Consider the following 14,445-nt stretch of genomic DNA (forward strand, 5'->3'; position numbering starts at 1 on the left):
GCTGAACAGACCTCCTCAGCTGGTGAAATACCACAGCTGGTAAAATACTTTGCAGCCCGATGAACACGCAATTGGGCATTTTTAGGACTAACATTGGCAAAGATTTAATTTTTTCTCTATTGTGCCCATCTCCCCCCCTCAAAGGTTAATTTTTAATTACACCACATAGCAGTTCAGTTTTGGAAAACATCGAAACAATAAGAGAAGTCCTCCTCATCCCCCAAACCCAGTTGCATGCTCATCTTGAGTGCTAACCACTGACATCCTCGCGGCATGCACCCCGCAGACTTTGCTCTGTGCATTTGGGCACATCCGTATGTTAACACAGATGTCTGTAGTTTGGTGAGTTAAAAGAAACCATAAATGGGGCACCCGGCTGGCTCAGTCGGTAGAGCATGAAACTCTGCAACTCTTGATCTCTGGGTTGTAAGTTCGAGGCCCATGTTGGATGTAGAGATTACTTAAAGGGACGCCTGGGTGACTCAGTCGTTAAGCGTCTGCCTTCGGCTCAGGTCACGATCCCAGGGTCCTGGGATCAAGTTCCACATCGGAGTCTCTGTTCTCCAGGGAATCTGCTTCTCCCTCTCACTCTCCCTCTGTTCTCTCCCTTTCTCTCTCTCCCTCTCTCACAAATAAATAAATAAAATCTATTTTTTAAAAAAGCCAACTAGAGTTATTATATCTACTTTGTAATCTGTAGCTTTTTCAAGCCTAAAAAAGGGGGGATTCACTCCACATTAAATCTGGTGATTGGGGCGCCTGGGTCGCTCAGCCATTGGGCGTCTGCCTTCGGCTCAGGTCATGATCCCCGGGTCCTGGGATCGAGTCCCGCATCGGGCTCCCTGCTCAGCGGGAAGCCTGCGTCTCCCTCTCCCACTCCCCCTGCTTGTGTTCCCTCTCTCCCTGTCTCTCTGTCAAATAAATAAATAAAATCTTAAAAAAAAAAAAGAGAGATGACTTAAAAATAAAATCTTAAAAAAAATTGAAAGGAACCATAAATAAGATTGCCCTGTCTTGTTTTGCAATTTGCTCCCCGCCCCTTTAATAGTATGTCTTGGAGATGTTCTGGGTAGGTCAATGTTCATTCTTCTTCACTGTTGTGGACTGTGGCTCGGCATAGATGAAGCATTCGGTGTTGAACGATTCCTCTAGACAGAACTTTAGGTTATTTCCAGTATCTGCAAACAGCCTTGCACACACCACTTGGAATGCACGCACAAATATTTTGCCTGAATTCTTAGAGACGGAATTACTGGCAGAAGGAGCACATGCATTTAACATTTTTTTTTTTAAAGATTTTGTTTATTTACTTGACAGAGAGAGACACAGTGAGAGAGGGAACACAGCAGGGGGAGTGGGAGAGGGAGAAGCAGGCTTCCCGCTGAGCAGGGAGCCTGATGCGGGGCTCGATCCCAGGACCCTGGGACCATGACCTGAGCCAAAGGCAGATGCTTAACGACTGAGCCACCCAGGCGCCCCTAACATTTTAAAGCTACTCTAAGTCACCCTCCCGAAAGGCTATATCCGCATACATTCCCACTTCTGGGTGTGAAAACCCCGGCTCTGTCCATACCCTTGTTGGCTTTTAGAGATCTCTTTTACTTCTTACCAATCTGTTGGCCAAGAACCATGATCTCATTGTTAGAATAAAAATGTTCAGCTCAATCTACTTGAGTGATTGTGAGTGATTCACATTAGTAACATAACCACATGTAGAGTGATATTACCATTTAATGGTTATGTGTTCTGTACTTAGAAATTATTTTGCATGGACTGAGTAATAATCAGGAACAGTCACAAATCCGTTTTCTCCACATATTTCACCACGACTTTTATTTATTTATTTATTTATTTATTTATTTATTTATTTATTTATTTAAAGATTTTATTTATTTGACAGAGAGAGACACAGCGAGAGAGGGAACACAAGCAGGGGGAGTGGGAGAGGGAGAAGCAGGCTTCCCGCGGAGCAGGGAGCCCGATGCGGGGCTCGATCCCAGGACCTGGAATCATGACCTGAGCCGAAGGCAGATGCTTAACGACTGAGCCACCCAGGCACCCCACACCACGACTTTTAGATGTGAAACACAGGACTGTGGGGTCTTGGAGTGTGCAGGGAATGACCTCCACGGCTGCAGCCTGCCCTTCCTCCACGTCCTTTCCTGCCCCCACAGTGGCTGTGTCCTGGAATGATGATGCCAAGTTGTCCAATCTCAAGCAGCAGTGCATTTTCTGCAACCCAGCCTCTGGGTTTCTCCTTTGATCAGCTCAGAACGTGTCAGCCGAAGTTATGGGTTTGGTCCTTTGCTTGGCTTCAAGGTTATCATGAGGCCCATCTTGGGGCACAGGAGAAGCTATGCCCGCCTTAATCTTTTCCAAGCTCACACACCACCTAGGACAATGTTTTCCACATTGAGAAGTACATTTTCAAAGGAAAAGCTTTAAGAGCCTTTAGGATCGTACCCTGTTTAATTTCATGGCTGTTTCCCTCCCCTACTCCCATCTTGATGCCATGCATTCCTTCCACTCTCTCTCTCAACCTCTGTATTCAGGATAAAACTAAAATGGTGGTTGTGAGGGCGCCTGGGTGGCTCAGTTGGTTAAGCGACTGCCTTCGGCTCAGGTCATGATCCTGGAGTCCCGGGATCGAGTCCCGCATCGGGCTCCCTGCTCAGCAGGGAGTCTGCTTCGCCCTCTGGCCCTCCCCCCTCTCATGTGCTCTCTCTCATTCTCTCTCTCTCAAATAAATAAATAAAATCTTAAAAAAAAAAAAAATGGTGGTTGTGAAAGATTCCTCCCCCCGCGCCCCCACAAGTTTTCTCTAGGCCTGATTCTTTGTCACTGACAACATCTAAGTCATGTAGCGACTTAATATTAATCTCTCGTGCTTCTGGTATGGCTGCATTGTCTAATGGCTTCCTACTACGATTGAGGTAGGATTTTTAAGGCTTGTGACTTGTCTTGATGGCTTCAGATTAATTTTGTATTTGTATCAGAAAGCCATTTGCTTGAAAGTATGATTGTTTCATTTTCTAAAGCAAATTGGAACTGAATTCCCTTCTTACACCTTTATCCAGTCCAGCTAGTACAGAATCTTTGTTTTGCTAGTTTTAGTAATATTACTCTGTTATTTCTCTCTCTTTTTTAAAAAAGATTTTATTCATTTATTTATTTATTTGTGAGAGAGAGCACAAACTGGGGTGGGGGGACACAGGGAGAGGGAGAGGGAGAATCTCTCAAGTGTCCGACGTGGGACTCGATCTCATGACCCTGAGATCATGACCTGAGCAGAAACCAAGAGTCTGACACTTAACCGATTGAGCCACCCAGGCGCCCCTATTCCGTTATTTCTTTTTTTAAATTAATTAATTATTTATTTATTTGACAGAGAGACACAGCCAGAGAGGGAACACAAGCAGGGGGAGTGGGAGAGGGAGAAGCAGGCCTCCCGTGGAGCAGGGAGCCCGATGCAGGGCTCGATCCCAGGACCCTGGGATCATGACCTGAGCCGAAGGCAGACACCCAATGACTGAGCCACCCAGGCGCCCCTACTCCGTTATTTCTAAAGCTCTCAAGTTTTGGCCACAAGTTATACCAACAGGACACTGTGATGCTATATATACATGTAGCTAAGAACCGTACTTTTTTCAGGATGACTTCTTATTTGGGGTAATTCTAGTAACTTTGGCTTGGACTTTTTTCCCTTTCATGTCTTCTAATATATGCTGTTGGACCTGAGTGGATGGTTTAATGGTTTAGAGACGGCTTGGTTTCAGATCCTAGCTCTGCCACATCCTAACTTTGTGATCTTGGGCAAGTTACTCAAAATCTCTGGGCCTCAGTTTTCTCTTGTGTAAAACAAAGTAAGTGCAGCTACTGTCTCCTGAGTTACCATAAGGAGTTAACATACAAGATAAAATAGTGGTTGGCACATGGTAAGTGCTGATGTGTTTGCTATTATTATTCAGTTCTTTCTGAAAGGAAAAAACATTCCTTTCTTCTGTGGTTATTTGGATGTATTCTGAGTCTCATTTTATAATTGAAAACTGAACAAATTGAAATAGAAGAGAGAATCACTGAATGCTCAGTTACTCAACTAAGCCCTTTCTGGAAAAGGCAAGATTTTTTCTCTAAAATAATTCACACCTGATTAATCTATTAGAATTTGTGAAAATCTGTGGACGACTTGAAGAGTGACCCTGTAATAATCCTTGTCCTTGTTGTTAGAACACATCACAACCGTCAGGACTGGAGTGCAAAGACCAGAATAAACCCGAGGAAACCACCAGCCGAGCCGGGGCAGTTTCAGTCTCCACCCCAAATGCAGGTGAGAGAAGGTGGTGGGACTAAAAGAACGGTCTTGGTAGTGACCCTTTCCATTTGGAGATCGGGCGACAGGAGCGTCCGCATGGGACCGGGCCTTCCCGGGCTCAGAAGTCCCTCCCTCTCCAGGGCCTAGAAATTCAAGTCTTCCTTCCCCTTTAGCTTTTTTTTTTGAAAAGCCTGCAGAGAACGCACTTGCTACAGAAGAATTCTCAAGGCTTTTTTTTTGTACGGAGGGCTGCTGTGGACCATTTATGTGGTTGGTGTAAATGACTTCTAGAACAGTGTCTATTAAATTCAGAGTTCAGGGTGGCGCGGAGGCCAGAGATTTAAGATTAAAGGGTTAGTATCCACATCTCTCTCTTTTTTTTTAAAGATTTTATTTATTTATTTGAGACAGAGAGAATGAGAGACAGAGAGCATGAGAGGGAGGAGGGTCAGAGGGAGAAGCAGACTCCCCGCTGAGCAGGGAGCCCGATGCGGGACTCGATCCCGGGACTCCAGGATCATGACCTGAGCCAAAGGCAGTCGCTTAACCAACTGAGCCACCCAGGCGCCCCAGTATCCACATCTCTTTGAAGATCAACCAGAGTTTAAGGAAAAGTATTTTTGGTCCTATAAAGGAAATGCTTTCTGAGGCCTCCCTGAGGAGAGACACCCGTGTGAAGGGCAAGAGAGAGGAAGTAACTGGAGAGTGAAAGTTCTGGATCATAGGGCACTAAGTGGGGGGCTGTTGGCTCAGTCCAGGCCATAGCTATGATTTGGGACTGCATAACAATTAAACTGTTTTTTGGGGGGTAGCTGTACACATTTAAAAATCAGATTTCACAGAAAATGGGGAATGTATGGCCTTTCTTGAAATGTGGAAAATCTTTGTGGAGCCTGTCAACTGGAACAGAGTGACAGCCCTATCACTGGGGAATCGGAACTCATCAGCTCCCCCCACCTCGCCCCCTCCTTTGTCCCAGGAACCCCCCTCCTCCATCCCAGCACCACGTGGGATCCCTCCAGGTGTTCTGCATGTCCCCTTCACTCACCCCTTCTCTCCCCAGCACCCTACCTCTACCCTGGCATCTCCTCCCAACTAATACATCTGTGCACCCCTCCCCTGTTTAAAGAACCCCTCCCTCAGCCCCTCACCCTCTGGTTATTTATGGGGTTGTCCCTAAGGGGCCAACCTGCTAGAAAGGGTGCTTCTTCCTTGCCTCCCACTCACCCTGGTGCCCCACCCATCGCCCCTGGGCTCCCCACCTGCCCCCCCCAAAGCTGTTCTTGCTAATCCTTACTCTGCCCAGCCCAGTCTCTGGGTGCTTGGTGCTGTGCGCCCTCCTGGAAGCCCTCTCGGCCCTCTGCTGAGTGACATCACTTATCTTGATGTCTGTATGGTTAGGGTGGCTTTCCCCTCCCTTCCCAGACCCTTCGTATGCGCTTCTCTTCCCAAAAGCTCACAAATGGCAGAATTTCCCATGGACCTGTCCTGGGGTCTTTATTTTTCTGACACTAGACTCTCTCTGGGTCACCTCTTGGGGACTGCTGATTTCAGCCTGCTTTTCCGAGCTCCAGGCCTGACATCTTTGATTTTCATTCCTGACTGCAATCACCTCCTCATGGGTCTGCCCATCATAGATCTTTCCCTCCGCGGGTGGAGGGAGCTTTAGAGGCCAGTCTAAAATAAAAATCAGATCAGGTTACTCCCCTGCTTCACATTCTGCAGTGGCTCGTCTTGGCTTTCAGGGTGCGGTTCACATCCTTGGCTCGGCACAGGAGGCCGCCATGACCCACCCGCCATTTCGGCCCCCACAGCTTCCGTGTGCACCTTTCCCTCCCAGCGTCCTGATGCTGGTCCCTGCAGCTGTGTATTCACGGTGCTCTTCCACATGCCTTCTGCTCCCTGGTTTTCTTTCTTCCTTTTTTCTTTTCTTCCTTTCTTCTTTCTTTCAAGATTTTTATTTATTTATTTATTTATTTATTTATTTATTTATTTATTTAGAGAAAGCAAAACCAAAAGCCCGGGGAGGGGCAGAAGGAGAGGGAAGCAGACTCCCCGCTGAGCAGGGAGCCCAGTCATGATCTTGATCTATTAACAGATGGACAGATCGCAGGCTCGATCCCAGGACCCTGACATCATGACCTGAGCCAAAGGCAGACACTTAACCGCTTAACTGGCTGAGCCACCCAGGTGCCCTGCTCCGTTTTTCTGAGCATTTGAATCAGCACCCCCAGGCCAACCTGAGCCTCCAAGTCTGGGCTCAGTGTCCCCTTTCTGTGCTGTCCTGGGGTGCCCGGGCATCCCTGAGTCAGCTCCCATAGGACTGGGCTTCCACTAGACTTCACGTCCAGTGGAGACTGGAAGATTCCGGGCACACTGTGTCAGGCACATAAAACAGATGATGGCAAGAGCTTCTGGCTGGCTTCCTAGTGCTCACACATGGCGGGATAGTCCTCGCTTGCCCTTCTGGGAGCGGCTTCTAGCTTGTCGCAGTGCTTGCCTTCCCAACACAGCACGTCTTGCTGTACAATATACTTCATCGGCCTTTATTTAAGTGTCTTGAGATTGAAAGGTGTTTGGGATTTTGACCCCCTTCCTCAAAGGGCCTGTTATGCTCTGATGCATAGTATCTCTTCAGTCAACGAGCATTTACTGAGAGCCAGCCCTGAAGGAGGCAGAATTAAAGCTGCTGAGCATAGGGATTCAGATACAATCTATGCAGCTGAGAGGAACTTGCTGTGGTTTCATGTGCCCTGGTTCAAACCACAGGTGAACGATTACAGTCATCCTTGTTGGAGACTCATGGACAGACCGTGTTGTAGGCTTTCCCCTGACCCTGATGTTTCCTCAGAAACCAACTTCCATGTCCCACACTTGCATGGACTTTGAGGCTGAGTTTCGTGTCAACATGACCTCCCCGGGATGCCAGAAATGAACCTTTCCTGCCCCTGCCACGAGCCTCCAGCTATCTCTAAATCAATTTCTCAGAAGGATTCTGCCATTTCCCTTGATTGTTAGAGACACGTTGGAACGGCACATAACTCGCATTTCTCATGGTAACACGGCCGTCAGCTGATGTCCTAGAGAGTCATCCCGGTAAATAAGCAGATGGGGAGGTTTGATCAGAGAACCATCGCTGCACTTTGAGATAAGACTGTGAGGTTTGGACCGGCGTGGCTCTCGATTCAAGACATCGACCTGGTCACACAGTGTCCTAAGTGCTTGAGGGGGTTTGGAAGGGTGGAATCCGGGGAAGCTGACCACGGGGCTGTGGGTCACACTGCCTGTGTGGCCGAGAGGGTGAGAGCCCTGCTCCGGGGCTGCCCTGCCTGAGGTCGAATCCTGTTTCTGCCTCTCTGACCTTGGGAGGTTTCCAGTGTCCTTATTTGTGAAACGGGGATGATGCGGGGGCAGGGGCGGGGGGGACATCCCTTACACGGTCGGTGGCTGTGTGGATTGAGTCAGTTAGTCCCTGCAGGCTGTTTAGACACACAGGAAGTGCCCAGTGTGAGCTGTTTCCAGTGCGGCCACTTGCCATGCGTGCTTGCTCTTGGTCACCAAAATGTCCTCACGTCTCCCCCGCTGTGCGCCACGTCACGCCTGTTCCTGCTGTTTCAGTCTTCTTTGCTCACTTTGCTTCTCTGAGCATCTTACTCCAGTCCTGTCCTCTTTCTTTCTTTTTTCAGATTTTATTTATTTATTTGAGAGAGAGAGAGTGAGAGAGAGCGTGCGCGGAGAGCGGGGGGAAGGGCAGAGGGAGAGGGAGAGAGAGAGAGAGAAGCCCAAGCAGGCTCCATGCTTAGCGAGGAGCCCGATTCGAGGCTCGATCTCACGACCCTGAGATCACTCGAGGGAGATCTCAAGTGCTGGCAAAGGTCTGTTGGCCCTCAGTGCTCTTCTGACCCCATCTCTCCTCCTGAATTGAGCTCCAGCCACAAGGGTCTCCTTGCCCTTCCATCTCAGGGCTTCTGCATTGGCTGTGAACTATGACCTGAGCCTAATCAAGAGTTGGACGCTTAAGTGACTGAGCCACCCAGGCGCCCCCGTCCTGTCCTCCTTCGCACTGTCCTTTCTGCCTGGGACAGGCTCCTGTTTGGCCCCCGATGCTCTCCATCCCCCTATTTTGCAGCCACTTGGTGGAATGGATGTGGATATTCCTGTGCCCACAGCTAACCGTGGGACAACTCTAGGGTCATTTTTCATTTGCGTTTGTTTTTGTACATCTTATAAAGTCCTTGCCAGTGGACTAACCTTTGAGATCACCATCTGTCTTTTAAAAATCATAAAACATACATAACGTAGAGCTTTCCATTTTAACCATTTCAGGTATAGAGTTGGGTGGCATTAAGTACACTCACTGGGGTGCACCCATCACTACCTTCTACCTCCAGAACATCTTCATCTTCCCCAACCGGAACTCTGTCCCCATTAAACACTAACTTCCCCTTCTCTCCTCCCTCCAGTCCCCGGCAACCCCCATTTCCTTTTCTGCCTCTATGGATTTAGCTACTTTAGGTCCCTCACATCAGCGGAATCGTACAAGATTTGTCCATTTGGGTCTGGCTGAATTTCACTGAGCACGAGGTCTGCAAGGTTCGTGTGTGTTGTAGCAGGCGGATTCATACTCCATTGCATATGCATGCCAAATTTTGTTTATCCATTCATCTGTTGTTGGACATTTGGGTTGTTTCCACATTTTGGCTATTGTGAACGAGGCTGCTCTGAACATGGGTGGTGTTCACGCGGCTGCATGAGTACCTGCTTTTAATTCTTGTGAGTATATACCCAGTAGTGGGACTGGGGGAACACATGGCTCATCTCTTATGCAAGGCTGACTTTACCAATCAGGAACAGAGCTTGAACACTTGGTGGGAAAATTCTCTCTTCCCCTCCCTTCTTCCCCACCCCCACCCAGTACCTCCCACAGACCTTATTTCCATAAATGTCAGTGCCACCCTCAGGTTCTTCGGACTGAAACGTTGATGTCGTTCTGGACTCCTCTAATTCTTTTACAGCCCATATGTAGATGATTACCAATTCCCATCAGCTCCGTCTTCCAGATCCGCAGTCTAGTCTCTTCTCTGCATCTCCGTCCTTACTACCTTGATCATGGCCGCCATGTCTCTCATCGGGAGGATGGCAACTGTTTTCCAAACTGCTCTCCCTCTTTCTGCCCTGGGTACTCTCTGGTCTCCTAGCACAGCAACAGGTTTGATCCTTTTAAAGCATTCGTCAAATCATGTCCTTCCTCACTCACGACCTTCCCTTGCTCCCCCTCTCACTCGAGGGAGATCTCAAGTGCTGGCAAAGGTCTGTTGGCCCTCAGTGCTCTTCTGACCCCATCTCTCCTCCTGAATTGAGCTCCAGCCACAAGGGTCTCCTTGCTCTTCCATCTCAGGGCTTCTGCATTGGCAGTGAACTATGCCTGGAATGTTCTTTCCTTGACAAACTCTTTGCTCTCCAGTGTCAGTTGACCAGAGAGACCCTCTCTGAGACCTTACCTAAAGTAACAAGCCCTCCGTCCCCTGACCTCAGGCACCACCTGTGCCTTTTACCCATTTACTTATTGCTCTCTGACATATATTAATTCCCTGATTTGTTCACTTCCTTCTTCTTCACTAGAAGCTTCATGTTGTCAGGGGCTTTGTTTGGTTTCCTGTCATATCCTCCGTGCCTAGCATATAGTAGGTGCTCAGTTTGTATCTGTTGAATGAATGGGTGGTGCGTTGAGGTCCCCACCTTAATGGCCCACTGATGTTCCTATATGTCTCCGACAGCTGTCCAGAGGTGTCCAGCTCCCGCCGCCGTCCTTCTGGCCCAAGGCAGCCTCAAAACGAAGGGAAAAGGGCTGATCTGCACTTGCTGCTCCCTTTAGCCTTAGTCGTTCTTAGAAATGTCCCTGATTCAGGCAAGGATTTTTCCTAAGAGAAACAGCCCTTCAGGGACATGTCCCATATGTGAGATTCCTCGCACTGGGCTCTGCGGGTGTCTTCTCAGGGGTTCAAGGATTCAGCACAATCCAAAATTTTGTTTTCACATTTTGGTGACAATCTAAGGGAAAAAAAAAAGAATGGAAACATATTTTTGGTTTTTTTGATGACTGTCTTACAGCCAAGGATAAGCAGTTTGTGGGTGGTGTTTGTCTTTGTGTGCGCACGGCATTCTTGGTACCCAGTGATCACTGGAAGCGACGGCCTCGCACTCTTAATTATTGAAATGGGGGTCATTGCAAATCTGTGATAATTTTTTTTCATATCAAATGTGTCCAAATGAGAAATATTCAGACTACACAGCCATTAACTGTGAACTAGAGCGAAGGCTTCCAGGCTCCAGGTGGCAGATTTACATGGGTCAGAGTCAGCCAGAGACAATGGGCTACAACAGAGGCAAGAACAAACGCTGGCCTTAGAGTCAGGATCAACCTCTATCTTGGAATGAACTGTGTGGCCCTGCGTTTGTCAATCCACCTTTCTGGGTCTCAGTTCTTCATCTATAAACTGAAATAGAGAATCTCCGAGTTCTCTTCCAGCTCAGACATTCGATTTGGGGAGGTATGTTGAGCAGAAATGTCCATTTGAACACCAAGAGAAATACTTTGTTGGTACCACACCCAGAGCACTGGCAATGAGGATTAAGGTGTCCCTTCAAGGTTGCTTTCTCCAAATGGCCTTTTCTGAGGACTTTATCTAAAATCACACCCCATTCCTGTCCCATTTAACCTGCTCGATTTTTCTTCATGAACTTTTCCTATGCTTTTGAGAAAATCTTATATTATTTTGGTTATTTCTTATTATCTGTCTTTTCCTCCTAAAGGTCCACTCTATACGGTGGAGTCATCTTAAGATTGTGCCCCAGTGCCTTGGAATAGAGCCTATCATTTTGTAGACACCAGTCAACATTCGCTGAATAGACTAATGATTTGAGCACCTCCTTTGGTTTGGGTTCTGTGCAAAGTGCTTTACTTTAATCAATATGTGCATAAAGTAAGCACGAATGTTCGCCTTATGCAACAGCTGAGAAAGCTGAAGCCTCACAGCTTGCCTGTAAGTGTCAGACCTGGGACTTGAACCCAGGTAAGCCCTACACCTTGCCATATTCATCCTTAGCTTTGGCACCTCTCAGCCAGGGGAGCTCAGGTGCCAAATGCATCAAGGCACAGATGAAGCTCTGTTTTTTCTCCCTTCTTTCTAATACTGCTCTGTTCATGGGGAAAGGGAAAATCAAACTCTCATCTACTGAAGAGACTATACTTGCCCCATTGTGTATTCCTGGCTCCTTTGTCATAAGTTGACTGTCCTTAAATGCATGGGTTTGTTTCTGGGCTCTCTATTTTGTTCCCTTGATCTATATGTCTATTGTTATGCCAATATCCTACTGTTCCAATTATAGTGGCTTTGTAATATAGCTTGAAATCAAGAAGTGAAATCAGCATTGTTCATCTTTCTCAAGATTGCTTTGGTTGTTTTGTGGCTCCATACAAATGTTGGGATTGTTTTTTCTGTTTCTCTGAAAAATGCCATTGGAATTTTGATAGAGATTGCATTGAGTCTGTAGATTGCTTGGGGCAAAAATTAAACTCTTAGAGTCCTCCTTGACTGCCTTTGCTTGCTCTGACGGTACAGAAAGCACTGTGCTGGGGCGCCTGGGTGGCTCAGTCCGTTGAGCGTCCGACTCTTGATTGCGGCTCAGGTCATGATCTCGGGGTCATGAGAACCAGCCCTCCAGTCGGGCTCTGCACTCACCTGGGAGTCTGCTTGTCCCTCTCCCTCTGCTCCTCTTTCCCCAGCCCCCCTCTGAAATAAATAAATAAATAAATAAATAAAATTAAAAAAAAAGAAAAGACTGTGCAGAATTTCAGAACTGGGTGCTTTGTTAGCTCTCCTCTGGTTCTACCAATGTCTTCATTTTAAAGCTGAAGAAAGGGAGTCCTGCAAAAGTGGAGTGTTGCAGGACTTCCATATTGTCTTGAACTACGAACTGGCTAATTCATGAGCCTTCAGCAGTCTGGGTAAACCAGAAGGCCCCGGGAGGGAGTGCTGGGAGCCTGCACGGCGCCAGGGACCCACCCCACCCGATGCTGTCGCCATCTAGTGGCCCTCTAGGATCTCCCCTAACCTGGGTACTGTTCAGTTCCAGGAGGAGCTGATGCTTGGCTGAGGTCCCTTCCTCTGATCAGACCACCCTCCTGGCAGTTCTTCAGGTGAAAACCACGTTTTTGAAAATGTCATCTTTTTGGTGTTCAGATACACCAGGAGGCTGAGTTTCAGGATCGTTTGTGTGTGTGTGTGTGTGCGCGCGCGGTGGGGAGGGGGGGCATTCTCCTGTCTTTATGTTCCTGACAGTTGTCTTCATCTTTTTCCTCCTGGGCCTCTTAGGGGTTAAATGCTATCAGGAAGAAGCAGGGAAAGTTCTCCTGCTTATTCTGCACATTAGGAATGAGGAATATTTTATGTTCATGAATGAGCTATTGCTTTTTTATGTTCTGATGACAGATAAAATGTTCTTGTTCCTCTTTGTTACACACGAAATTGCAGCGAACGGTACAACAGCGACTATGAATGATGTGCTTGAGTGATGTGGTCTCTACTATTCCAGGGGCAGAAATTCAGGGGAAAAGAGTATTGGAGATGGTCAGAATGGTCAGGTAATAATAAAACTAAAAATAAAATAAGAACTAATCCTTATCAGACACTTTCTAGGTGTCAGGCATGACGCAAATGCTTTATGTGATGTAACTCATTAATCCTCATGAAAACCCTATGAAGCAGGTGCGTTATATCCCTGTTTTACAGTGGAGGACTCTGAGGCACAGAAAGACTGAGGGATAGAGAGCTGGTAAGGACCAAGCCAGAGTCTTAATCCAGACTGGTTAGCTCCAGAGTCCTTTCTCTAGAATGCTACACCTGATGGCCTTGATGAAACTTTGTGAAGGAGGCGAGCTTTGAGCCTTGAACAATGAGAGGTCCTACAGCCCGGGGACAACCTGAGGGGTGGCCCGGGGATGGAGTAGGCATGGCAGGCCCCAACAGGAAGGTGAGTCTGATCTCACTCTGTAGAGGGCATGTACTGAAGAACAGTGGGAAGGATGGTGGGGCAGTAGGGTGGGGCCAGATTGTAAAAGGTCTTAACATCTAGGCAGAGGGTTTGGTCTTGGTCTGGAAGAGCACTGCCTTTGAAGTGTGTTGCAGGCTGGCTTTCTAGAAGCAGAGGTTTGGGGGCAGTGGCGGGTCCGAGGGTCGGAGATGTGGAGGCAGGAATGAAGCCCTGAGGGTCTAGCCTAGGATGATGCAAGAGGAGTGGAAGCAAAGGATCGTGGTGTAAGAGAATTCACAGATGGGAACAGCAGGTTGGAAATGAACTGGCTTTGAGATTGTGCGTCTGGTGAGAGGCACAATGTTGACTCCATCATGCTTACTCACTCAGACCGCTATCACAGAGAATTAAACATATAGGACAACGTCAGGTGATTTGTCTTAATCTCGCACCTGTTTGGGTAGCCTACTAAGACAGATTTTTTTTTCCTATTGATTATTTTATCAGTCAGGATTTGATCAGAGCAGTAGAACGTCCATAAGCTATAGAGAGAAGAGGGGCTTTATCACAGGGGTCCGAGCTTCCGTGCTGGTGGAAGGTCAGTCTCCAGTCTGTGTAAGGTGTTGTCCTGTGTCTCATGGGGGCCGGCTCAGGGAGGGACGGTGGGTGTGAAGGGGGGAGGAGGAGGGACAGCCTGGAACCATGTCTGGCCCTCACTGCTTGCATTCTCCATGACAACCTGGAGGGGTGACCTGAGGGGCAAGCTGGGGCCCTCATCCCAGAGCCGCATCCACCTGGCCCAGGAGCTGGATTTGCTGCAGGCCCAGCGGCTGCCCCACGCCAGCAAGATGGGCCAGCAGGGCAGCAACGGCGTGCGTGGGGTGCGTCTGCCCTGCGCCACCTTCAGAGCAGAACAAAATGGCTGTGCTTCACCTGTGCCTTCCAAACCTTCCGAATGCCCACGCATTTCTCTCGTGGCCCGTGCTGACCCAGGACCCTAGAGGGAAGGGAATCCTGGGAAATGTGGCTACGGGGACCCAGCCCAAAACCACACGACTGGCCACATTCATAGAAGATTCACTTTCCTTTAACCCTTCTGT

General features: G+C 48.1%; 1 protein-coding gene across 1 annotated transcript in view; it reads left to right on the top strand.

The window, feature by feature from the left end:
- Nucleotides 1-14,445, top strand: part of AHNAK (AHNAK nucleoprotein) — a 92,604-nt gene that overhangs the window by 47,114 nt on the left and 31,045 nt on the right. Inside the window, exon 5 of the mRNA XM_045893523.3 lies at nt 4,228-4,327. Within this exon, the coding sequence (XP_045749479.1) occupies nt 4,228-4,327 (100 nt within the window). The remainder of the gene's footprint in view (nt 1-4,227; nt 4,328-14,445) is intronic.

This window comes from Mirounga angustirostris, unplaced genomic scaffold (genome assembly GCF_029215605.1).
Source record: "Mirounga angustirostris isolate CCGP_5_RB_7025 unplaced genomic scaffold, mMirAng1.0.hap1 SCAF_13, whole genome shotgun sequence".
NCBI classification, from domain to species: domain Eukaryota; kingdom Metazoa; phylum Chordata; class Mammalia; order Carnivora; family Phocidae; genus Mirounga; species Mirounga angustirostris.